The sequence below is a fragment of the Phlebotomus papatasi genome, chromosome 1 (genome assembly GCF_024763615.1).
Source record: "Phlebotomus papatasi isolate M1 chromosome 1, Ppap_2.1, whole genome shotgun sequence".
NCBI lineage: Eukaryota > Metazoa > Arthropoda > Insecta > Diptera > Psychodidae > Phlebotomus > Phlebotomus papatasi.
The window spans coordinates 26,102,301-26,130,206 of NC_077222.1; the positions used below are offsets into that span (position 1 = coordinate 26,102,301).

Below are 27,906 nucleotides of genomic sequence, written 5' to 3' on the forward strand. Positions count from 1 at the left end.
TAAATCTCATACAATTATGATTTTCTTATACAGAGCAGAAAAGGAATCACCTTGCTAGACAGGATTTCACGTAAAAGCATTATTGCTGAAAAGATAATTCAAGGTCTACCATAATTAAAAAAAAATAATTTGTTCACCGAATAACTAAAATTCGAAACCTTTCGAAATAAAATAGAAAATTTACTAAACCTTCTACAGTAGAGTCTCGCTATAGGCCATCGCTCTATAGTCCACAATTTATCGACCGTTGATTTCAAAACACTGATTTTATGTTAGGTTATGTTTTTTGTACGCAACAAGCATAATTATTTTAATATTTTTGGCAAACTTTATTAAGTAGTTGTGATAATTGTGATCCATAATGAAGAGAGCGAGGACAAGTACCACAATCGCAAAGAAAGTGGAAGCCGTCGAGCAATTTCAATACTAAAAATCGTTGATAATTTTAAAAAATTACATGGACTATAGTGCGACCCAAGTGTCAAATTTGAAACCAAATATGGACTATAGCGAGACTCTACTGTATTTTATTTAGTTAGGACACACTTTGGGAATTTATAGGAGAAAGTGGAGAAAATATTTCAGGTACGAACCACTAGGGGAGATTTTCCGAAACTCACCGGTGCATAGCACACTGGGGTGCAATTTTGAAATTCCGCCGTATAGAAGATGCCTAGTTCTAAAAGACTATATTTTAGTCAAGACACATTTAGGGGACTATAGTACACGGCAAGGATATTTATGGTCTCTACACACTAGAGAAATTTATGTCCTTTTTGAAGCAAATTCTCATCGCTTGTGTAGGAATAACTATTCAATGAATATAAATTTCTCTAATGCGTAGTGGCCATTAATCTCACTGGGAGATTTTCTGAAACTCAATAGAATGCAATTAAAAATGCCCCTATTTAACCGATTTTTATCAAAAAATATTTTTTGGGAAATAAGAGTTAAACTTATCATTTTATTATTATCTTTCAATTTTCCTTCAAATCGTGTCTTCTTTTTGATTGAAATGATTTTTTTAAATTATGTAATAAATAATCATTCTTTTTAATATGTTTTTTTTTAAATTATGTAATAAATAATCAAGAGTGAAACGCTCAAAAAATTTTACAAGAGTATATAAAATTTGTTTCCTCAATTTAGTATTTTATTTATATAATATATTTGTTATTTAGTTATTTAGTATGTTTTTGAATGACAAATAAATGTAATTTTCTTATTGAATTAACAATTTTTAGTTCTTATTGAATAGTTCTTATTGAATTAACATATTGCTCAGTAAAGAATTTGAAATTGGTTTTAAAATAAATCGTCTTAAACTACTTTCCCCTCAATTCTGAAATAAAATAATCTTAAAGATTAAAGTTAATTACTTAATGTACCAATTCTAGATTTCTTGACTTAATGGATTTTGATGTTACCTGCTCTAATCTTACCTCAAAGTTTTCTGTAATAAAAGGTTTAAAAGTTCTAGGAACCAACTTTATAATTAGACAGTCTTAAGGAAGCTTAGCATTTCCATTCATATTTTTTTTATTTTTATTTATAAAAGATTGTTTTAGATAATATGATTCAGTTGCGATTTAAATATTTAAAAGCTCAAAGACACTTATAATTCTGGTTAGGTCAAACTTGATAATATTGCTAGTGTTTTTTTAATCAATTCTTCAGAATCCGATTATTCAAATGAGAGAAAAAAATATTCAATTTCCTTGTGTTAAACGACTCTTTGAAACTACTTAATTCAAATTAAAGTTTTTAATTGAAATTGCATATTATTTGCAAGAAATTATAATATTAGCTGTTTTTAAGTGCAAAACTCGAGAGTTTTGTCTTTATGTAAAAACATCTGTATATCTTTCGCTAAAATATTATATGGCAAAATTGATAAATAGATCTGCACTCTGCACTTTTTCCATCGACACCACAAGAAGTTAATCAGTATTCAGAAGAAGACAAACACCCTGAAGAATCCAGAAACTCTCATGAATGTTCGTCTTTAAATCCACTTGAAACTCAAAGCCCTGCTCTCGTTTATCCCGGCGGTTGGAGGTCGTGTACACAGGAGCTTGAAAAATGTTCTGCAAAAGTATTTCAAAAGAGGAAGTGTGGTAGCTTGAGAGTTTGGTAACTTTTGCTATATATATATATATAGAAAAATGTGCATAAAATTTACCTGCAACTTCACCCGATGCTCCTCAATTGGTGTCACGAGGATAACGGGCAATTGTTCTATGAGCACTTTGGGATTCGACTTGGCCAGACAATTGAGAATGGGATCCCATCTGGCGCCTTCAAGGAACAAGCCACTTGTGTAACATCCACAAGACGGGCGTTCCTCTATGTCGTCATCAATGAGAACATCTGTGACCATTGTGAATGTTGTAGATTGCTCAAGAAGCCAATTGTTCTCCCTGGCAGCAATCTATTGAGAATAAATTTAATTCTTAACATCGCGTAAATTTGGGATTCCTTTTAAGCACATTTCAGAGCTAATTGATTTTCCTAGAATATTTCCTTTCATCATTGTCTGCAAAGCCAAATGTTTAGAAACACAAAACCTTGAGAAATTCTCCTTTAGAATCATCTCCAGAGATTCCCTAAGGAATTTCTAGGAGGTTTCTCAAATTAAGAATTAATTTGTTTGTTAGAAAGTCCAGAAGGATGTTCCCGGAAGTGCAAACTAGTTAAATTGACACCAGGAAGCAATTAGGCATCTTACCTGAATTAGGGCAGTGATATAGCTCCTTGGTACATGAAGTCCTGAAAGCCACATTACAAGAGGTTCTCCAGAAAGTGACCAATACTTGTACTGTTGATTACGTCTGAGAAGATGATCAATCCACCCTCCGAGTCTTTTGCATGTCTCCGGAGCATACTTCCGCCACTCATTGGGCAATCTTCCTGCAAATAGGGCATCAACCACATCGTCCAAAACCTCATCCATCTCAGCATCTCCAGCGAGTGCCTGAAATTAAGAACATCAATTAAATAAATTTGTATTTGATTGACTTGAAAAAAAAATTAAAATTAAATTTATTTTTAGTCACTTTGGTGAAAAATGTTAATCAAAATCTGAGTGGAACACAATAAATTGCATATAAAATGATAAAATAAAATGAATCAACTCAATTTGAAGCAGGTCTATCAATTTATATAGTTTAATTAAATTTTAAACAATTCGGAATTATGAATTTAAACCAGATAAAGTGATTTTATAATTTACTCTGATTGTGAGTGGAATATAGGACAACACATTATACAACATTGCCTAATTGGAGTTTCCACACGCAGGTTTTACGATAAAGAGACCATCCTTTGGTTGTCATACCAGAAAATTTCTGATGATCTGGAATGGATACGAGCTTGAAATTAAAATTAAAGATTTTTATTGGAGAAAAGACCTGATTTTTAAGGTCAGGGCGGTGAGGGCAAAGAATTACTCCCTCTGTCCCAAAAAAGTCGTACATTCTTTCATATAAAATGTACTAGCAAACGTACAACTTTTTCGGGACGGAGGGAGTAAAATTTAAAGTTAAACATTTATTTCAAAATAAAGAAAATACATTTTATTTTCTGATACCATTTCCATCATTCATTTCTATTCAAATCAATTTTATTAAACCTAAACGAGAAAATTCTGGTTACGTGTTAGCCTTACCGCAACAATTAATTTTATTATCATACAAATTAGCAGTAAAGAATTCATTCATTCATTTTTAACCGCTTATACGTATCGGGGTCGCGGGCAGTAAAAAAAAAGTAAAAAAAAGCAGTAAAAAATAAAACTTGAGCATGATCCTATTTAGAACTTTAAAAGTTTGTGAAATCTCCATTCAAGTTTCAACTTTATTTGTAATGTTTCCGTTATAATCACTTGCGTCACGATCTCCTCGACTTAATGACCTCTTGTTCCTTAAAGCATTTTCTTTTTATAAACTAAAGATGATTATGGTTCTAGTTAGCGTATTTCTTAATCTATTCAGATAAGATTAGATTTTTTTGATAATTTTTTCCTGAGATTTTTTTTCCTGAATAATTATGAATTGAACATTCTCGAAATCTTGAGTGCGATGCTTTTCTCCAAGTGTACATTTAAATTATTTTAAAGCTGTAAATTATATAATAAGCAATTTTGAGTCTTTCAATACCAAATTAAGGTGTTCGATTCGAACTTGATTCCCAGGCTTTTCCAGACAAGATCCTGACGTTGATTAAGCCATTTTCTGAGATCTAACCCAGGCTAATGCAACTTTGTAGTAGGTTGCAAAAGTCGCAACCTCTTAACACGAAAATGAAGCCTGTCAATTATCTTAGATACTTATGAATGCAAACGTTCCCAATGTTCCTCATTCGATCTTTACGAATGATCCCTTTAACCCAGATGTGAGCAATAACCGTTTGAAACCGAACAAACGTCAATTGAAAATTGTACATCAATGGTCGAAACGCTACCTTGAATTGAATTGAATTGAATTAGCGAAAAGGCGACCCAATTAGTGCATGCTGACTTATTTCAGTATTATCATTATTTTATAAATTTTCTTTAATATTTTTGATATTTCTTTTTATATTATGTTTCTGTACGAAACAGTGAATAATTCTATGGATTTAGAAGAAGTAAAAAGGAATTTCATCAGTCCAAAAATAAGCGTTTAAGTAGCACTCTTCGGAAAACGATCCAGTTACCCCACCTTACTATAATAGAAAACTTGTCAAGACACTTAAATAACTTAAATCGAAAAAATACATATTTTACCATTTATGTCTTACAAGAATTTATATCTCGAAGTAGAATTCTTTCTTCATCAAGTATACGAAAGTACGCTAGTTGCAAATAATTTACAAAAAGTAAAAATCAGAAAATTAAAAAAAAAAACGTTTACAAAATAAAAATTTATTGTTCAGAAATATGGATTATTAAAGTACTTTGAAGCATATTAATTTTGCATGATGATACAGAACTTCATAGTTTTTCTTTTCATCTAGAATATGGGAAAAGCACCAGTGATCGATAGTGTTCCTCGGATCCTCAGGTTTTTATTAGATTGTCACACCAATTCAAATGAATGTTTAAAAATTATTAGCTACTTTTTACAATTTAAATCTAACATGAATGCAATGCATTATAGTTCAGATTTAATTTTTAAAACCAATTATCCGTGAGACTTCTGATTAAATTTGTGACGATCCGTGGTACAGTATAGTTGCAAACATCTATTTTTTATTAACTTGTTGTAAAAATTTAAAATTCAAATACGCAGATTTAGTCGATTGAGTTAAATGGATCATTAATATACCGATCAGCGGACACAAAAATAATAAATAGTATTTTGAGTCTTATATTTTCAATTAAATATCGAGGATGTCTTTTAACATTCCGATCCGGGGTACTCTTTCCTTAGTTCACTATTTTAAAGTACAAAAAAATTATGACTTATACAACTGTTGTTTTTACTGATGGTTTATTTTTACTGAAATAATTGGACTGAATAGCAGCACAATCCTGCGCTGCAAATGTCTAGTAAATAGAATTATTTTTGTGTAAACCAATAAAGAAACGTATTCATTCTCTATAGCTACATATTTGCTGACAATAAAAAAGTTTGATATATTATATATATATTTTTTAATTACGGTTACTGGCAAAAATTTAGCACACACGTAATTACATGACTTTGAATCGCAACTGGTTCAAATCCATATAAACCACCATTATATAATATACTTTAAAAGAAAATTTCTAAGTCATTAAGACAAATTTAATGAACAAATAAATTATTTTATGATCTTTATAGAAACTAGCATACTCTAAGTCAAAAGTTGACTAGGATTTCAGTTCATCATAGACTTTCGTATTAACAAATTTGTGCATAATGAAAGTAGCAGTGATAGGGGCTGGTTGTGGAGGTCTCTGTGCAGCCAAAAACAGCATTGAAGCTGGATTAGATGTTGTTATATTTGAACAAACCGACCAAATAGGCGGGACATGGGTTTATCGTGAAGAAACAACATTAGATCAATTTGGTTTATCAGTCCATTCTTCTATGTATCAGGGATTAACGACGAAATTCCCCAAAGAAATCATGGGATATCCGGATTTCCCGATTATAGAGGGTGAAAAATCGTTCATTTCGTCCAATGAGGTTCAGAAATTCCATCATCGCTATGCTGACCATTTTAATTTGAAGTGAGCAACTCTTTCTTTGTCTTGAGAGTTTATTAACATAAAACTTGGTAAATTTTAGGTCTTATATCAAATTTCATCATCTTGTTACTTTTGTAACGCCTTATGGAGAATCTCAATGGGAAGTTGTTGTGAAAGATCTTTTGACTAACAAGAGTACAACTCTGATATTCAATCTAATATTCGTATGCAACGGCCATTATAGTTCTTCGTTTATACCTAAATATCCTGGCCAGGAGATATTTCGCGGGCGGCAAATACACAGCCATAATTATCGGTCAAAGGACATTTTCAGAGGAGAACGGATCCTTGTAGTCGGAGCAGGAGCTAGTGCATTTGATTTGATTTCCCATGCATCGGGAGTAGCAGCGTTTGTAGCACAGAGTCATCATTTGCAAGAACCTTTGAACTTTTTCTCCAAAAAAAGGCTGATTCAGAGTTATCCGGATATTGTACACTTGACCAAAGACGGAGCAGTCTTCAGTGATGGTAGCCAGGATACCTTCACAATGATTGTCTATTGTACAGGTTACCTCTACTCTTTTCCATTTCTCAGTCCCGATTGTGGCATTTCTATTGAGAATAACTACGTTTCTCCCCTATATAAACATTGCATCAATATTAACCACCCAACGATGGCTTTCATCGGCCTTTGTAAGTTTGTAATGGCATCTCAGTTGATGGATCTTCAAGTTCGGTTTGCTCTAAAATTCTTCATTGGAGCTAAAAAATTTCCTTCTCGCGAAGAAATGCTCTACAGTGAAAAATGTGAGATAAGAAAACGCCTCTGCAGTGGCCTTAGGCTCAGGAAGATCCACGCAATGGGACCCTATTTAGACAATTATCAACAGGATCTAGCAAATTTGGCTGAGATCAAACCTATTAAACCAGTACTACTTCGTGTATTCAAAGAAGTTATTGAAATACTCAAAACGGATAAGGTTGACTTGCGAAAATGCAATTTTAAGATTATAGATGATGAGACATACGTCAAACTATAATAGAACGGTTTTAAGCAAGAAATCTTTAAGTCACACTTTGCTGGTTTGCATTCTCAGGGTTCAAATAGAATAGGGCTGATCCTGGGGAATATTATCCTGTAAAATTTAGCAAAGAGACTTACTCCAAACTGTTATACAATGATGGCTTGATGTAAGTGACCACCCAAGTAAGTAAGTAATCCCTTACTGCCAAATTTTACAGGATAAATTCTTAAGGATCAACCTGAGCCTATTTGGGTCCTAAGATAATCATCTTAAAAGGTCAAACTTAGGGTTAAACCATTTAATTAATTTTAAAATTGGCCACGAGGATCTTCATCTTAAATACGAAAAATTATAATGTTTGATCGTAAGAAAAAACATTAGATAGTGAGCCTGTAGATATTATTAGCCTTGAATCCCTTGAAGACAAATAGGTCATCCATCAGAAAAGATATTAAGTTTTTACTCATACTTTTGCAGAAAAAAAAAAACAGATAAACAGTTAATAAAATTTGATTAACAAATCTAAATTTGATTTTTTACCACTCATTTCTCTTGAAGATCTACTTTCTTTGTTTCTTTTCTTATCCATTACTTTCTTTTAGGAATTAATTGGATTTAATTTGTACTTTTTGAAATTGGTTGGCTTAGATGTCATACACAACCTGCGGATAAGCATTTATATCGTTTGGTCCTGGAGGGTGGTCACCAACGATAAGACGGCGGTGAACGCTAATTGTTTCTTTATGCCTTTATTAACTCTATCTGATCTTTAAAGAGATTTATTCTCAGTACCGCGCATTGTTATTTATAGAGAGCAATGAATAAATATAATAATATTTGATTTTCGTCTTTAAGTATAAAGAAAAAAACACTATTTTCTTAGTAATTGATGGCCCTCTTATCCTTTAAAAGTGAACAGATAATTGGAAATTTTGAACTAATAAATTAAGTTAACCTTCTAACGGGTAAGACCGCCTCCAGGCGGTCTTCACAAAAATCACATTTACAGCGACAATAAAGGTTTTATTTATTTAAAAGTGCTATAGTGTCCTCAGTAATAGTCTTATAAACATCTCTTGAAAGTTTGAACTCATTTTGACTCTTCGTTTTATTGCTATTCCCAGTTTTGTGTGACAGGTCAAAGAAAAAGCAACAAAAAATATTTGTGCAAAAAAAACTCATTTACAATTTCCATAAAAATACCGATTTAAAGTTATCTGACTAAAATAAATTTATTTTTTACTGAAAGATATGTGTAATTCTACTTTGTATATTTTATTTAAAAAATTTTGAAAAAACTAAAAATGTGAATTTTAGAAGCAAAAAGAGTTTCAAAAAATGTTTACATTTTCTCACCTAGCGCCTAAACTAAAAGAGATAATGAAAAATGAATGGTTTTTTCGACTTTATTGGATCATAATTATCCTAGAAAACATTGTTTTAGAACTTTTTTTCGCATATTAAAGAAAACACCGTTAGAGGGTTAAATTCTAAGAAATTTTACTTTCTCGCTTCAGGTTTTGCGTTCTTCTTTGAAACTTTTCACATTATTATGGCTGTAAATGAAAAGTTACACAAGTCATACATGTTCCATAAATTCTAAGCATTATTTTGCACAATTATTTCTGGTTTGTATTTTAAAAACGTGATGTTATAAGTCAATATACAAATTCTTCTTTTAATTCATTTCTAAGAAATTCTTTTCGTGTTTTTGTGGAATTCCCTCTTGACCAAAAAATTTAATATTGTACAATATCTTTATTATAAAATGTTAACCGTGCAATTTACAATTCTTCTTCCACTATCACGGAATTTAGTATTTCTCAAACATTGAAAAATTAAGAGATGTTTTAGAGAAATTCCAGGAATTTTAGTAATTCCATTTTACGAATACGAAAGGTATTCGTTTTCATTTTATGAAAATACTAAACTTTACACTTTTTGGCAATTGAAAATGCACCCAATAAGCATGTTTCGCCAGTCAACTTAAAACGATAGTAGGAAAACGTGAAGAAGATTCTGGAAAGCTTAAGTTCCAAGATAAAAGAAAGCGTGGCTACAATTATTTCCCGATAGCTTTCACGAAACTCCTTACACGTCTTACGTTAAGATAAAGATTCGAAGAAGAAATGTGGAAAAAAAATTATGAAATTTTGAATCCTGTTTTTTTTTATATAAATATTTAATGTATATGAAAACATTGTGTATTTTCGTATTTTCTGAAGAGTTTATCCTTTAAGAATTTTTCTATAGCCTCTTTTTATTTTATAACGATTTTCTTGAATGTTTTTTACATTGTCGATTTTGATAAAATTTGGTGTATAATTCCTAAAATTTTTAAATTAGTCTTGAATTTGCAATTAATATTCAATTTCGAATTCGACTTCAAATCGCCTTTCTTTATTTTATCCCGTTATAGGTCTAGAAGCCAAACAATAAGAGATATCGTTGGCAGGTTCTCGAATTCTGCTTCTGGCTGATCTCCTACCATTCTAAAATCGGTTCGTTTACAGTCATAAATTTGGTTCTCTATTATGGTGTCTACACACTAGAAGCAATTTTCGTCAAAAATTACCTTTTTCAAAAAATTCTGAGGTTCCTGCCTACAAGGATAGAGGAAATTTTCTTTAAAAAGACATTTTTTAAATAAATTTCTTATAGTGTGTAGAGGCCATAATGGCATCTACACACTAGAGAAAATTATGTACATATTTGGCAGTTTTTTCAACACAAGCGTAGGGAATTTGCTTCAATATGGACATAAATTTCTCTAGTGTGTAGGGGGAATAAAAGATAAATGGATTTGCGTTTACACAAAATGTTGCTGTTCGAAAAGTTCAAACAGAACTTCGAATTTTCGTTACTAAACAACCTGAAACCGTTATAAGAATTTATGTAATAACATTCAGAAATACTAAAAGTGATTTGAAAAGCCAAAAAGCAAATTTTTACTTGTTGATAATTCCGTACTTTCTGTTCGAATTTAAAAGTGCTCGATTGGCAAAATGTATCTTCTCTGCTTTATTGTGAAAAACAAAATGAAAAATAAAACAACGAAAGTAAATCTTTTTCCAACTTTTCAGTGTGAAATTTCATTAAATTTCTTCCCCTTGTATGAAAATTGTAGTTCGAAAATTCGAAATTGTGTTTGAATCTTCGAACATCAACCATCGAGTTTCATTTACTTTTTAGTTGCTTTATATTTACTTGTTTACAAGGTTATTTTTCTTAATTTATTGAAAGTACATTTTACATTAATTACATTACATTTTTGCAAATATTGTTCACATTTTGGGCAAGAGAAAATTCATCTGTTTCTTTCAAATGTTCATATTTGAGAAACTTTATTGCAAAAAAGTTTGATAATGTGAATGGAATACTGTAAGCTACTTTGCTTTCATTTTGCCCATAACAAAGTGAAGAATGATTAATGTTGACATACTTGGCATTTCGAAATTCGAACAGAAAATGTTTCAGCCATTACACGGGCGAAACACAGACGGATGCCTTTTTTTTGTCTTTCGAAAACTATCTTCGAATGCCTTTTTCTCTTTTGGAAATATTTACCGAGTTGCGGTTCGGTTCGAGTTCTAACAATTCTGTTCATATCAAAGGATAATTCATTCTTCCCCTTCACAGCTGAATTTTTATCTTCAAAGTGTCTTGGATAAAAAGTAAATGGATCTTTAATTACATTAAATATCGTTAATGTTCGAAGAATTCAAACTCAGTTTCGAATATGCAAATTGAATTTTCACGCAAAGTGAAAAATTCGTAAAATATCATGCTAAGAATTTTACTGAATGTTTATGTGCGGAATTATAATGAAATTCATTTTATTAACTTTGATTTTTCCCATGATGAAGCAAAAGCAGAGACATTTTGGCACTCCAGACACACTTCGAAATTCGAACACGAAGTATTTCGGTCACCATGCGGACGTAACGAGAAGTAAAAATCCATTCTTTGGCTTTCGATCAGGGGCATGACGTCTCTTATGTTTCCCGTATGTTTCTAGTGTGCCGAAAAAACTTTGGAGTTTATTTGGTGTTTTCTGTGTTTGTGGAATGAATTAGCAAAACATACTAATACAAAATAAAAGCCAATTTAATATGGAATGGGCAACCGAAAACCCAAAATTGGCAACCTACGCAGTTTCGGAGATATCTCGTGAAATGTGTACGAAAACAGGGAAAAATTTACACTGAAACTGGTCGCATTTTTCAGAGCTAATGTCACCCACCTACTTTCGATACTAATTTTAAAATTCTCATTTTTGATGACAAGTTTATCCAATTTAAGTGGACAAGTGCAGTTTTTATTATGTCAACTCTTAGTCCTCATATGCATACATAACCAAAAAACTCAAAAAAACAAATTTTATATATCTCAAACACCAAGGTAATTACAACAATTATGCCCGGTTCTAGGAAAAGTGGCAATATTTGTTTGTAAATTGAGTTAATTACAATTGAAATATGGTAAAATATCAGTTCTATTAATAATGATAACGCATGCCGAAATTGTCAATATTTGAATATTTGTTCAAAACGTTTGTCTCTTTATGGTGGAAACCACAAAATCTACTATTTTAAGCACCATTGTTTTCTATGTATAAAATGCCTAGTCATTTTCATCCAATTAATTAGGCAAAAGCATTAATACAATAATGGCGTGTCATTTACAAAAAGCCAATCGTAAGTTCTCTTTTGTTTCCATGGGAAAAAAAAATATTTATTAAATTATTATGGAAAATATTATTTAAAATCTATTGAAAATTGAAAATACCCCCTGGACAACGTAATAAAATAATTAAAATGAAAATGAAAAATCTGGGTGCATTTTTAAATGTGAAAATTTAATGGAAATCACGTGAAGGAAAAATCAATGGAGCTGCTTAATTATAATTTTATCAATAATCTAGTCTATTTAACTATTCAGAGGATTCAGGGTAATGAAATATGTATAGTCACCTGTTTGAGAAGAATTAAGTGATCTTTTATGTGGCATATGAGGGTATTGAAGAGTTCTAGTTCTTGTATTAAGACCACCCCAGTGGCGGTTATGTTAATCTGATAGGCCTTCTTCACCTTCTCGATGTCGTACTGCCTTGGCAATTTTCCCAAAATATCACTGGCAATATCTTCAATAATCCTCTCCCGAGAAGCTCCAATTTCTTCATCTCCATCCCAATCACCTGAAAGAGAAGGAAAAGCCAAGAAAAAAAGTGCGAAAAAGTTCATGATTGCCCACTTTAAGAGTCATTAACTCGCAGTCTTTGTTGCTTTATCTCTTTTTCCCATTTACAAGGTTCAACACTTGGAGCTCTTATTAAAGTAGGAAACAATTAAAAAGTCATAAAAAATCACATATTAATTATTTTCTTCATCTCATCGGATGTCGGGTTCAGTTTCGCTTCACAGCCCCCTGCCCTTTGTGAAAGGATTTAGATGATGCCTGGGTTGTCTGAGGGATTTTCCATTTGCAGGAAAGGTTGAGGGATATAATACGGAGAGGCAGATTTCTCAATTGAGCGTATATTGGGAGAGACAGCGTGTGGTTTTTTTTTTACTGAAAGAAGGAATGTTGCGTTGAAATGAAAAGCCGTGGTTTTAAAAATTTTTCAAATAACTTGGAGAACAAGTATAAAACATCTTTATTATCATGAAAGTTTCACAATAGCAGACACATTAAAGCTTTTCCTGCTATTGCACTGGAAATTTCAGTCGTAACCTCAAATTAGAACTTTCCGACTACAAAGAGTACATATTAAACTTGGCTTTAAAAGCTCAAAGCTCAAAGCTCATTTTATAATTAACTGGTGTCAGAAGTGGCATAAACCGCATGAATTTAAATAAACTTAAGAAACTAGCACTGTGCGAAATATTTCTTAAGTTAACAAGTTATTAATGAGTTTAAATTTTGAATTATAGAACTATCCGAAATTAAAGTATCCGTATCAGCCACTTGAGCGCTGATATAACTTTTTGCTCGAATATTCGATTTCATGTACCTGTCACTTGGAGGCCTTGGGGGTAATGTCATTTGCTTTTTAAATTTTTAGAATTTTGACAAGTGAGAGAATCAGATGCTCACAACCTAAATTTGGTTCTCCAAAAGTGTCTTAGCTAAAAGATAAATAACTTTCTATCTTCAGAAAATAACATTGATGTTCAAAAGATTTAAACAGAGCTTCAAGTTTTTTATATTAAAATAAATGAGAATATTATTCTTGTTGCTTTGGTTTTTCCACTAAAGTTAATTGAGCTAATTTAAAATCTACTCCAAATGGAAATTTTTCGCTACTCCAAATGGAAACGTCATTGTTTTCATGATAAATACAGTACTGAATTACTATATTTATATATTTTCTATACCACAGTTTCATTATTTAGTTAATTTTGCTTCAAATAATGCCAAAATCCATTCATATTCACAAATTTTAATTTGTTTATTTCTCAGAAAAATTACAAGTGTACCTTTTCACCATCGAATTTTTCATCGATCGATCATGTTTTCCAGTGAAAAACACAATGAGGTGATTATTGTTTATTCGTTTTGTTAAAGCGTCCGGAAATGGTTTTGAATTTGAACATTTACCCTAGAGACTAAACAAATTAAGACATTTTGGCATTCAAAGCGTTTCGAAATTTGAGCAGAAGACACTTTAGCCACTACCCGGACTAAATGGGAAGTAAAATGTTTTATTTTGTTTTCTAAACGGATCTTGGAATGAATACTACTGTTTTCATTACTACTATCTATATCTATATCTATATCTATATCTATCTATATCTATATCTACTATAACTACTATACTGTATTCAATGTGAAAACCACTAATCTCTCTTATGGAACTAAGACTTTTAAATATCTTTTTCAAGACGAATTGTCTTTCCGATGAGTATCGGTCAGATGATTAATTCCAAAATTAAAAAAAACTCAACTTTTCATCAGAATTTTCGATACTTAATCCTATCTTCTTACAGTGGCTTATTTATTCTGAAATAATACCAGGATAAATTACTTCACCGTCAGTTCATCTTACCAGAAATTATTAAGCCTTTTACAGAACTTTGACGTTTCTCCCAATTGTGCAGGTGATTCCCTTAAAAAAAAAGTTTCTGCCAATAAATACTCCCAAAGTAAGGGAAATGAGGCAGTTTCGAACAGATGAAGTTTTTCTTAACCCATTTTTCTATTGTGTATGAACAATATTCAAGCTAACTCGGCCAATTTAGTTTCTCCGGAGTGTTGCCTATTTACATACATACCTCATGAAATTTCCCCATTGATTGTTCTTTAATTGGAACCTTTGAGACTTATAACCAAATTCCCTATTTTCAAGGCTGTTTTGTCTATATATCTATCAGGCCTTAAATATATTTTTAAAAAAATTTATATAACAAATATTTAAATAAATATTTCCGATGAATCAAATAGATGATGAATCAAATAGAATTTCGAATGGTTTTGTATCTTAAAACTTTATCTAAAATGAATCTTGAATTTTTATTCTTTTTAAGTATTTGCAAAGTTCGTCCAGCTAAGATATCTCCAAATGCCTCTAATAAAAACTGACTTAAGGTAAAGTACCCTTACTCGACCGGGTTCCTCTATTCGACCGGTGCGCGGTGGGTCAATTTTTGAATATTTGATGGTGAATTTCATCAATTTCTATTAATTTGTCACTGATTCGTATTATTTAAAGAATAATTGACCTATTAATGTTAGATCATACACAAAATATTATAGCAAATATAATTAAATTGAATAAATAAATCTACCGGTCGAATAGAGGAACCGGTCGAATAAAGGGTACTTTACCTTATTGTAATTTCATCTTTGATCTCGAATTGATGAACCCTTTAAGAACGATAGGGACACTGATGTCCCTTTCGTCCTATAGTGATCCTATAGTGATTCTTTGTGACCCCCAGTTTTTGGCTGTCTCGTCCTTAAAAGGTTAAATATTTAATAACTGGAGAATATCAGAGTCATTTTTTTATACTCGTAAATTATACTGATAAAATTAAATAACTTTGAATAGTGAGAAAATATGAAAAGTTATTGTTTTAAGCTATTAATCCTTGCTCATGTTCCTTCAAAACTATTAATAATGGAAGAGATGTTATGCAAAAATATGTGCACCACTTTTCGGACTTTCTCTTGGAACTATTTTTAATTTTAGTTCGCCAGAACTTTCACTCAAATTTTGATATCTTATCATGCTATCACACTAGGATTTTTTCAATTTGTAAATTCAATTTAATTTTCAGATGAATTGTTCCTATGCGTTATTTTGCATTAAAAATCATTTGAATTGATAGATTTTCGCTTATTTATTGATAAAAACTAATACTTGGCCCATAAAAATATGTTTAAACATGCTAAAATAACATAAATGTGGTTGCTCAATTAAATTTGAATTCAGCGAATTAAAATGCTAAAATTGGTCATTAATTTCAATTTTATTGCAATTAAATAAGTATTCTTTTGAACCAAATTGTTCTTATTAAATTTATTTACTCGTAATTAATTATTATTTGTGGCCGAAAAATAAGATAAGTACAGTAACTTAGTGAAAAACTCGAAAAACTTGCACGCGAGTGAAGCATCAATATCTGGAGTAATTTGCTAATTCCCTCCAAAGCCATTATTGTGCCAAGAAATCTCCTCTTTTTCACACAGATTTTCAACAAGATGTATGAGAGTCGCTTCATCAGCCCTTTCCCTACAAATATTTCTTCTGGCTTTGGGTATCCTTCTGAATATCAGATAAGTGACTTATAAGACATTTTAAGTACTATCACATATTTTCCGGAGTCATTCACAATTAAAAATCTCTCGGCAATATTTAAAATTGAGCAAATTTCTTGCAAAAAGTGTCCTGGCTGTGAGAATTTTCAAGTAAATTCTAGAAATCTTATAATGCTCAATTGGCTCAATTGAATTTAAATTTAAATAGTGAAAATCCTAGTGTGATAGCACCGTTACATGAAGTCAGATTGGGGTTTTAGCCCTGTTCTGGAATGTCACCAAATCTTCAGTAACAATCAATATGAGTACGTTATCAAAATTCAATGGATCATTTGCGCTTAATAATCAATACTTAAAATCAGGCCCCTACTATGTTGAATTTTTTATAAATTGATCTCGAACTCACCTGACAGTGCTCTAAAGGAAAATGTATTTAAACAGAAATTTATTTTAAACAGAATCCTATAATACGAAAAAACTTCTCAGTTTTAAGATTTTTTGCGTAATATGGGCTTCAGACCTAAGGCTTAGCCATCTGGCTTAACTTTTCTAATTTCTTATCAAACATGATTTTTTAAAGAATTGTTGTTTAGGATTAAATATTAAGGGCAAAATATCCATTAGATTTTAAAAATCAATAAAATTGCTTGTTTAGACTTTTGAGACCTTCGGGAACTGGGGTAAGCCTCCAGTCTGACGCCGGCATAACGGTCGCGAGCGCAACTTTATTCCCATACAAATTTAACTGGAAGTATGAAAAAGTAGCTTCAACTTTCTTAAAATCAAAATCCCAAAACTTTTCCGAATTAGAAATCAATAAATTAAGCCATATTCAAAAGAAAAGAGAAGAGTGATAACGAGTAGGATAGACATGCAAAGTGTGCCAAAGCCATAAAAAAATCAAATTTATTCAGTTAAAAATGCAAATTTAATCAGTTGAAACAATTTCGTTTCGTACACTAGTTAATTTAATTTACAAAAAACAAACAACCTAATTAGTTATTAATTTAAAACAGGAAGTTAAAAAAAAATACAATTTAAATAAAGAAAATTTCATCATTCACATCCTTTCTTCTTAATACGTTTTGCATAAATCTATTTTACTCATTATGGTAGGGTAAAGTGATATAATTTGGAATTAGTGTTACAAGTTAGACAACTCACCGCTACAAGTTGGACATGGCTTTTTTCTTGATAAATACAGTACAAAATTTGTTTTTAAGCACAAGGAACCAAATTATAAAACTAAAGCATTAAAAATATACAAATAAAAATGAAGTACTAAATTTATCAAGACAAAAAGCCCTGTCCAAATTGTACCATTGTCCAATTTGTACCACAACTTGTACCACTTTACCCTACTCAAATTGAATTCAACTAAATTGAAATTATTTCGATGATGTTAGAAAAAAGAATAAGAAGAATTTGAAAGAGTGAGACTGACATGCAATATATGTGAGAAAGAAAAGGATGTGAATTTAGATTCCATTCACTAGGTGTGACAGAGGCATAAACAAAATTGAATTTGGTCAGGTAAAAATCTTATTGTTTTTAATCAAAATAAAGCTTTTTTTACTCAGTTAAGAACAAATGTTTAAATCAATGAAAAACTTAAATTTAGTAAATCAATTTTTATGTTCGATCAGTAAAAGATTAAGATTCACGTTTTGCATCCCAAAATCTATTTTTGACGGACAAAATTTCATCAAAATCGGTTTTCGTGACCAAATTGAATTTTATACTGACTTTTTTTTTAATTTAAAATACTGAGTAAATGTTTTTCTCTTATTAAAATTCTGAATCCTAATTTAAATGAATGGGCTGTACGTCTAAAACTAAAATTACTGAATTTGAGAAGAGATAAACAGAATTTTGATGAACAGAACGTAAGAAATTAAATTCACTATACTGAATTAATCAAAAGATAAGATGTAAAATCATAATAATAGTATTAGAGAAAAATGTTTATAATTTCCAGATAGTATAAATTTTACCAATAAAAATTTAATGAGTAATAAATACATAATAGTCATTTAAATATTAATTTATATTATATCAAAATAGTGCAAAAAAATCGATTGAGTAGTAAAAAATTAAACTTGGTTATTAAAAAAAAATAATTTGTCAATAAAAATATAAAAATTTTGTTGATAAAACAATAAATTTTATTTCGATAAATGCCTAAGTGTTTTTAAATTGAGCGGGTAAAATGAAAAGAAAAAAACTTTATTTGTAACTTATAAATTTAATTTTTTACTGATCAAATTTATTTTTTATATAAGTTTTTTTTTAATTCAATATTTTGCATAAAATTATGCATAATTTATTCATAAAGCATTTGCAATCAAAATTTATTCTCTCTCTCTTCTATGGAAAAACTATAATGACTATGAAAACTCAAGAGACTGCCCTACTTCTATTTTCCATACTTTTTTCTTAATGTCTATTGAGTTGAACTATTGAAAAATCAACAGAAGTAATTTTTCAAATTAATTGCGTTTTGCTATTTTCTCGTTCTTTCATTATCATCAACTCCACGGGAATGAAGAAAAACAATGAAAGGATGAACGGGGTAGATTCCGACGGTGGGAAAAATGAAAATTTTAGAGTTAAATGGTATAAAAGGAGAAAGGACAGTTCGGTGAGAGGAAGATAGGGGTGAAATGAAAAAGAAGTGCTACACACGTTATACGTTTTATAATTGAATTTTTGTCTCATTCCGTGAAAGAATTTAAATTCAATTTACTCACTCGAAAGGTGCTGCCATAAAATCACTGGTAGGGTACGGTATAATGTCGTATTTATTATTTTTCCATATGTATCCGATCGCCCAGAGGTCGGAAGGATGTACGAGGTTAGGAAGAATTAAGAGCATGGGGAGAGAGAAAAAAAAGAACCAGAGATAAGCAGAAAAGTAATGAAAATTGAAACCAATTTTAAATGATACATTTTCTCTTTTAAATAAATATAATTGCAAGAATATTAGGGAAAATAAGTAGAATTTCAGTAGGGGAAGGATTTCAGGCTTTGCACATATTCTGGCTTCGAATAATTCATATTTTCCCATATTACTTTAATCAATCTGACTTATTTATGGAAGTATATTTTATTTTGAAATAAAAAATTAGGTCAGATACATTAAAGGAATATGGGAAAAATATAAAGTATTCGTAGCCAGAGCGCGAGCAAAACCTGAAATCCTTCTCCTAAATATCAAATTTTCCTTCATAATTCACCTTCTCTTGGTTGATATTTTCTCATTTTTCCCAGCATTTCTCCAATTAAAGCTTCGTAGTAATTGATCTCTGCATTTGTATGAAGACCTAGGAGTTCTGGTGATGTTATTAGTGGAAGTCCATCGATAACATCTAATTAGAAAGTAATTTTGGGAAATCCATAATTAGTTATAAAACTAACGATTAATGGTGAACTATCAATTTGGTCAGTTTAATGTTGTATATTGAGAAATATGAACGTGTCCCTAATACCTCCAATTAACTGTTTTACACCTAAACACAAATCCTCACACAGTATTTCCACTAATTGTCGCAGAATTATGTTCATTTGAATTTGAGTAATTGCATTTGTTTATTACAATAATGTTATACATTTCCTGTACAAGGCAATCCATTTGCGGGAAATGTGATTAACATACGATAGAAATTTATATTTCATAGCAAATTTTCCCAATATATTATTCTCAAATTGCATTACATTTGCTTTTATTATTCATATTGGTGTTATTATTATTTAATTTTATCCCCAAAAGAGAATGAGAACGAGAGAAAATATGAAATTATTCTCTACATTTTTTTTTTCAATTTCACTTCAAATGAAGTTTTAACCACATTTACGAATATATTACGATGCATAAATGTTAATTAGAAATAAGGAAATCAAATGAGAAAAATACTAATGGAAATATCTCATCACGTATTATATTATAACTAGTTAAGTATATAAAATGATCTCTAGAAAACGAGATAGAGACAATATTTTTTTTTTATAATTTTCACCAAATAAAAAATGTGGAGACGACCGAGGCAGAATTAGCCATCAAATGAAAAACTAAAACACTAGAAAACAAGAAAACTAAAACACTCAACTATTTAATTCTACTGCTGGCTATTTCTGCTCCGGTATTCCCTAAATAGAATTATTAAAAAATGATCATTATGTTCTTGTATTAAGTTTTTCGAGTACTTGTTCAGATGATGGAGGCCATTTACACAAAAACGCAATATATAGTAATTTTTCCAAAACTAAATATTAAACAACTTTTGAATGGTTCCTTTTTCAATGAATTTTGTTAGGGTTAGACGTGGGGGAAATTGCCGTTCAGCCTCAGTGGAAATTTTCGGAGGGAAGGTCCGTCCGGACGCGGCAACACAATCTGTAGAGTCTTCAACCTTAAGATCAAAAAACTCACTCTTCTACCAGAGCTTTCGACACGCTCCGTGTCTTCCTCAGTGGTCGAGTGATGTCAAAGATCACTGGGTTTTGTTATTTGGGGGATGTTACAGACTTGGCGGGAGGGTTCCAGGGTACTCACACAAAGATCTCGGAGACACATCACCAGACACTCTTCAATCATCAGGAGACAACTGAACTTTTTGGGGGACAATGGACCAGTTAAGATTAGATTTAATTGAAAGGTTTTGACTTGACATTTTTAAGAAACTTCAATCGGTAACAAATCGCCAATAAGTTTATAAATTTATCATGGATCCGTTATAAACTTTTGGTGGCCGCTATATAATGGAAAGTATTTCGGTAAAAATGGTCACTGAAAAAACCAAGTTCAATCAGTAAAAAAACGCAATTTTTATAGGTGAAAAAATTATTTTGATGAGTAAAAACTTCAACCATGTCAGTTCGTAATTTAAAATGATCAGTAGACAGACTTTTGTCATTTAATGGCTGCTGAATTCCTTTTTGATCAAGAAACTTCATGAAATCAAAATTTTCGTCCTTACCTATTCCTTAAATGAATTTCATGTCTCTTTTCTGCTACATATGTCAATTTTTTGTATTAAAAATATGATAGAAATTAAATATGCGATATAATGCGCGAGTCCCGGTCAAAATTCCGTAAGCCAAAATCCCGATAGCCAAAATCCCGATAGCCAAAATCCCGAATGAGTCAAAATTCCGAAAACCAAACTCCCAAATTCTTAAAAGTGTCATAGTTGCTCCCACGATTACACCCACGCTTGCTGGAGGCAAAGGAAAATTTTCCGTGTCTTGGGAAATTATTCTACGCATTATCCTCCATATAATTTCATCCCTTTCACGACTTTAATCAATTGGGATTTTGACGTTCGGAATTTGGTTTCCAAATTTTGGCTTTTGGGATTTTGGCTCTTTCGGGATTTTGGCTTTCGGGATTTTGGCTGCTTCTGTTGCACTTTAGTTTAAAAAGGTAAGGAAATTTTGATTTTATTTTTTTTAGATCTAAACGCTGTGCTGTAAGGTCAAAAATCAATTTTATTTTTTAAAAATATGAAATTTTTTTTATTTATTAGAAACGGGAAAAATTTAGTCATTACGAAGCTTGGGATCATATGAAGTATGGACACTTTTTCCTACTTGACAAAATATTATTTTGAACTGATAAATTATTTTGCATTGGAGTTTTATTACCAAAACTTATTTTTCACTGACTATACTTACTATATTTTTATACTTTTAATTATCTAACTATTTTTTTTACTATTTTTTATTTACTGACGAATTGATTTTTTTTGTATTTCTTTTTACTAATCTATGCACAAATGTTCTACCCTATTCAAGTGTATCTTTAAAATTATCTTCATAGAATACTTTTGGTATTTTTCGAAAGACAGAGTGAGTAAGACAAGGGATGAGACTAATACCTTTCGATTAAATTTTACAGAAGTAATTTATTTAAAAAAAAAAAAAAACAAAAACAAAACAAAAAGAGGAAACATTATCTAAATGGCTTACAAATCTGGTTAAATTAATTTCTTAAACCTCTCAAACAATATTTTTTTACTGCTCCAACTCTACGGAGAGAGCAGTATATTCCTCCGATTTTTTCACCCCTCCAAATTTACACCTTCCACCCCCCGGAGACCACTTTTGTCAACAAATCTTCACGTTTCAGACGATTTCTGAGAACTGTCGTCACGCTGTTTGTCCGTCTGTCCGTCTGTCCGTCCGGCAGTCATCAGCTCTAGAGGTCAAACGGTTAGAGATAGCGACTTGAGACCTAAGGGGGACCCACCATAAGTTGACCCAAGGATTGTTAAAATGCCCCTCATTTTCCTCCCACCCCTTCCCTTCCCCACCAAAACCATGTTTCTTTGGGATTGCTCGAAAACGCGTCGTGCGATTTTTTTCATTTTTGGATATGTTTTAGACATTACCCAGGCCGTTTAGAGATCACCCAGGCCCGTTCAATCATCCCTAATAACGGTTTTTCAAGGTCAAAGGTTAAAAAGACACTAGAGAGCGCATTTATCAAGCGAATGGGGTCAAGTTTGGGCTCGTTGGAAAGGTCTTGGAATTTCCGACAAAACTGAATCGGTTCCAAACAAAAAAAAATATCTGAAAATCAATCCTCTTACTTTTAAGACTATTTTGGGGGATCTATTGAGTGATTTATGAATCGATTTAAGTCGGTTGAGTACCGGTAAACGGTAAATGATGCGAAAGTACTTTTGAGGTATAGCATCTAAATCACGAGTTCCAGCATTTTGCAAAGTCTGTTGAAAGTAAATCGTCGCTGGGATCAGCAATTATGTTAAATCCCTTAGAATTTATGAGAACTTTTATTTATTTCTTTTTTTTCTAAATTTTTCAAATTATATTTAAATAATTTTATTATGGTCATAAACGTTTTTATATTAATTTGATAATTTTAGCGTTTTTACGAAGCACGAATGTACAATCTTTATCCGTACGTCCTATATATGTTATTTTCGGAGAAAAATGGTAAGAGATAGCGACTTAGGGTCTCCTTGGGACAATCCAAAAATCATTAGTTTCAAAACAAAATTCAGGCTGACATCTCCCTATATTCGTAATATAGCATTTTGCAATTATTTTGAATGTTTTTAGGAATCAAAGTTTCTAAAGGTACATTAAGCATATTCTGAACCGATGTTGCCATATTTAAATTCACTTTAAAGGTTTTGGAGTTGAAAAGATGGAAAAGATAATGAGTTGTTTGAAAGTAAATACTATTTAAAAATTTATGATTGATATATTTTAATTAATTGAAATTTTCAATTTCGTTGGTTGTATATCTGTAGGGCAAAATTTAAATTTATTTTATTTTTACATTTAAAAAATATTTATAGAGAATGAGTGGTACTTTTTGGTTTATTTAATTAGGGATTACTAACCATGCCCGCTATAGAATTTAATAATTTTTATTCTGTTGTCTGCTACTCGACTTTTCACCTTAACTTCTTCATTTCTTTTCCCTTGCATTAAATTTGAACTTTAATTTTCACCTTTGAGAGACTTTCTGTCTTAAGATTTCTTAAAGTAACCTCTCATTTACCTTGATCAAACATTGGCTTTTAGCGTCCATTAGAAGCGAGGCTTTTATGAGTATTCCTGGTACATTATGAATGAAATTGATTTATGAGACTCCAAAGAGTGATTTGTGAATAAATTAGTTGGCTTTTTTCGCTTAATTTCCTGAGAGCTTTTCTTTTGAAGAGCTTTTTTTTGCAACGGAAACGTGTAATGAGGATTTAGCAATACTGATTGTATGGGATAAAGGCTGAAATAGAGAGATGGGTATCAGAGACTCACCCACAAATTGCTGCTTTGTGGCCGAAATGGGAAAGGTGTAGTGCACGTTAAAGTCATCAGCAAAGTGAAATGGCTGGAAGGTGTCAAAGAGGAAGTTACCAAAATATTCATTCATATAGCATGATACCACTCGATTGTCGTATTCATCAAATACCCTTCCTCCGTACACGACATCACCTATGAGGCACTTGAGAATGTCCCAAGAGATCCTTGATTGTCGGGACGTGAGAGCTTTAGTGAGGTAGAGGCAGAGGATTTGCAGGGAAATGCTAAAGTCTGTGTCATTAAATTCGTATGGAATGTTCCAGCCAATTTTTCCGTATTTTCTCCTCTCCTGCATCACACCATGGAAGAAGGTTAGAACAAAAATGAGTGGCTTGAGTGCTGGATGGTCAAATGCTTCAAGTGTCTCAAATTCAATTCGACTGATGGTAGATTTGAGATTGTACTTGAGTCCCTTTGGGATTTCCGTGACAATTTTCACAGATTTCTCCAGCAATCCTGGGGGAAATGCATCACTTTCGCTCATTGTTATCCATAGACGGAAGTTCTCATCAGCATCCCATGCTTGATGGAAATGTTGTTCAACATGCCTCATAAATTTCGGCAGATTGTGGGCATTTTCATACAAAAGCCACTGTCCATTTTCAGCACATTCCTCCAGCATTTTCCATGCTGTCGTCTCCTGACCCTCTCCCAGTGAGATCATCCGCACTTGTTCCGGTGTCGTTGAGAACCTCACAATATCCTCAGTTGGATTTGTGCCTGGACCAACCACAAAAATTACCGGAATAGATGAGGAAGTTCTGGCATAGATTTCGCGATAATTTAGTACAATGGGTGCCACAAATTCCTCCCCAAGTTCACTGATAACAAACTTGTGGATGGCTCGATAGAGACGATCTCGTCTGAAGCATCGCAATACCATTAATTTCTCAAAATTATTCAAATGCGGCATCAATGGAACGGATAAATCTTCAGGTGCATCTGAGTAGCACCACTCTTCCCACAAATCACACTGCATTTCAATATTTGCCACAAGCGTGGAAAATTTCTCTGGGAATTCTTTCATCAACCTCTGTGCATCAGCCATTCCATTCACTGTCATGAATTTTAATTGGGCCACTGGTTCATCCCAACCATCGTATCTCCTATCAGAGCTGAAAGATTACGTGAAATATATTGCTTTTTTTCAGATAGCACAAAGAAAAGCTCTGAAAAATAATCCCATGAAAGTTTTGATAAAGTTGACTTAGCTTTATTGGATTTATTTTAAGTCTAAAATGAGTTAAGAAATTCGGACAAAACAATTCAAAATTCGGACAACTCTCTTAACATTTAGAAAAAATCGATAATCGAAATCAAATAGATTTTTCCGGAATTACAAATTTTAAACTTTTATGAACTTCAGACTGAGTCCTTTCAGAAACTTTTCAGAATGGACCTTGTCCTGAAATGACGAAACACTTTCCTGAAATGCTAGAAGAGGTAAGACGTACGAAAATAGTCCAGGTATCCTAAGTTGCCGACCCCGTTAGGGACAAGTAAAAGAGAAAAAAAAGTAACAAACGAAGATGTCAACGTTTCCATATGGCCAAGTCGTAAACCTTAATGGTCTTCAGACCTATGGCTTATCCGTATGACTTAACTGGTCTAATTTTCCAATAAACAAAATCTTTTGAGAAAATTCTTAATCAGGATTGAATATTATGGTCAATTAATCCATAGGATTTTGGAAAATTACCACAATTGGTTGTACACAGTTGTTGTTTATAAATTCAAGGCCTATAAGAACTGAACTAAACCTCTAGTCTGAAGACTTCTTTAAGAAGTTTAACCTGGTAACCAAAAACCAATATATAATAATTCAGAAATAAGTTTAGAATCCACTAAACTTTCTTCGAAATATTGCAGTAAACAAAACGTTTAGCAAGTGAAACACAGGCTCAAATACGATAAAATGTACTTCCTAAATTTATTCGAACCCGTTCCCTATATACATCTCGAACAAAACAGAATGAGTAGCATTAATGTTTAAATCTTAATCGTTATATAAATATTATAAGCGGTACAACCAATATAAGTCTAGATCTTATAAATGGATAAGATATACACGCGTTAGGATCCATACCGGGGTAACTTATCGGTCAATATTATTACACAGCTCTGTCGAATATTCAAGTGATGGTTGTGAATCGCGTGAGAAAGACAAAAAAAAACCCTCCTTATTGCTATCCGTCATTTTCGGTTCCAAACAGTCGAATATCGGAAAGCTCAGTCTACAGTGTTAAGGTTTGTTTGAAGACAAGTTCTTAAACATTGGGATTCTGGTTCAATCATAATTGATATACAGTCCTGTAAAGTTTGTTAGCCATTTATATGAAAAAAAATAAAATTAAGAAAGTTCAGGGTCCATAAATTGATACCCACAGTGAACAGGCTTTATGGAGATTGGCCACCTTGTTCGAATGAAAATGAACGTAATAAGCAATTCGTCGTGAAAAGACTTAAAGGTAAACTTTACTTCGGTAGACATAAACCCGGAGGTAATTCAGATAGGGCCCTGAACTGAAATAGAGCAATGCCAGGGGTGACATGATAACTTATTTTCGATACTATCGACTGTCGATTCTGCAAAATTTAAACGATAGCCGGACTTCCTGTAACTTATATAGATATTTATCAACAGTAATATTCTTTTAAGAATGTCACAATGAATGGCCCAACAATGCGTAAAAAGTCAATATTCGCTTAATCTAACAGACATAGATTTATCGATAGTATCGATTCGATAATGTCGAAAAGTTATCATTCCACCTCAGGTTTCGGAAATGTACAACTCATAAATTCGTTCTCAGAGATTTCGCCTACTTAATGCTCGTAATTGCTTAATAAAGTTTTTAAATATTCTGAATTCTGTACAAAGTACATTTTATTCGGATTAATCGCTTTTCGAAATTTTGAAGACTATATTAAGTCATTCTCTTCAGTTTTTCATGTACATTTTCTGATGGTCTTTGTTTACAATTCACTAAAAAAGAAGTCTAGTCTATATTAAAGACTTATTTACTGACGGGGTTGACGGGTACCCGTTACTAGTATGTTACGGATACTTAACGAATAATACGGCATACCCAGCGAGCACAGTTAGCTAAAGGTAGTGCTTTCAGCATACTTTTGCTAAAAACGCTGCCTTTTTTAGCTAACTGTGCTCGCTGGGTAAGGAGTTTTCAATTTTCGATTTTAAGTCTTATAAAGAAGCACTATAACTTTGAGGTTGTAGATTACTTCGTCTACCTTAAATCAGCCATTCAATCGTATGATAATATCTATCTGCCATAGCTGCTAAAAGTTTATCAAGAGAACGCTGGTTAAGAAGTTTGAGTATAAAAATAAAATCAATAAATAATTTTACCAAACAAGATATTCGGGTTCTGGTTAAGAGAACTTCGTTTTCGTAAAGAAGTATTCACTTCTGAAATTTAAGGTCCGCAAGTAAGAGAGAACGGTACCGTAGAATGAGTAACTGTATGGTTTAGATCCGTAGATGAGTAAATGTGGTCAAGTAAATATGACAAAATAGAATTTACAAGAATGGTCATTTGTTTTGCAATGATGAGGACGATTGAGCACGGAAAGTCTTTAGAGATAGACTCTATGCATCTAGAAGACAAGGCCGACTTAGTCTTCTATTAGCAGATCACGTGAACAAAGATACCAGTCTGTAAGGATTGACGAACTGTCCTTCCGCTGAGCGTTCGTCGGTCTTATTGAATGCAATCCATAAGGAGGACTTTTATTATAATACTATTTTCTTAATTAAAAAGGATATTGAACTTTACAACTTTAAGGGAACTTTTTTTTCTTCCCAGAGCTTTTGTTGCTTTACGTAGGTTTTTCAATGATCAAAAGTGTTTTTATTCTGAGCTGAACTTGCACCCATCCGACGACCATAGGACTTTTTCTTTGAATTAATACCTACGTCGGTATTTTTTATATCTCTTATGCTAATCGATATCCTTAATTTTAATCAGTTATAATCTATAAGATCGTATTGAAATCATTCATGACCGTTTACTAAAATAACTACCGTAAGAACAGTTGACTTTCTCATCTGTGTGTGGCTTTGATACCCTCTTGTTCGTAAGCTTTTCCTTAATTCTAATGTTTAAGAACGGT

At 31.9% G+C, this 27,906-nt stretch overlaps 1 protein-coding gene across 1 annotated transcript in view; it reads right to left on the minus strand.

The window, feature by feature from the left end:
- Window positions 1-1,871: 1,871 nt before the first annotated feature.
- Window positions 1,872-27,906, minus strand: part of LOC129799814 (dynein axonemal heavy chain 10) — a 132,612-nt gene continuing 106,577 nt past the window's right edge. Inside the window, exons 33-39 of the mRNA XM_055844041.1 lie at window positions 23,728-24,887; window positions 19,176-19,307; window positions 18,690-18,713; window positions 12,153-12,376; window positions 2,729-2,974; window positions 2,183-2,431; window positions 1,872-2,087 (exon numbers count right to left, since the gene is read on the minus strand). Coding sequence (XP_055700016.1) covers window positions 1,941-2,087; window positions 2,183-2,431; window positions 2,729-2,974; window positions 12,153-12,376; window positions 18,690-18,713; window positions 19,176-19,307; window positions 23,728-24,887 — 2,182 coding nt within the window. The 3' untranslated portion in view covers window positions 1,872-1,940. The remainder of the gene's footprint in view (window positions 2,088-2,182; window positions 2,432-2,728; window positions 2,975-12,152; window positions 12,377-18,689; window positions 18,714-19,175; window positions 19,308-23,727; window positions 24,888-27,906) is intronic.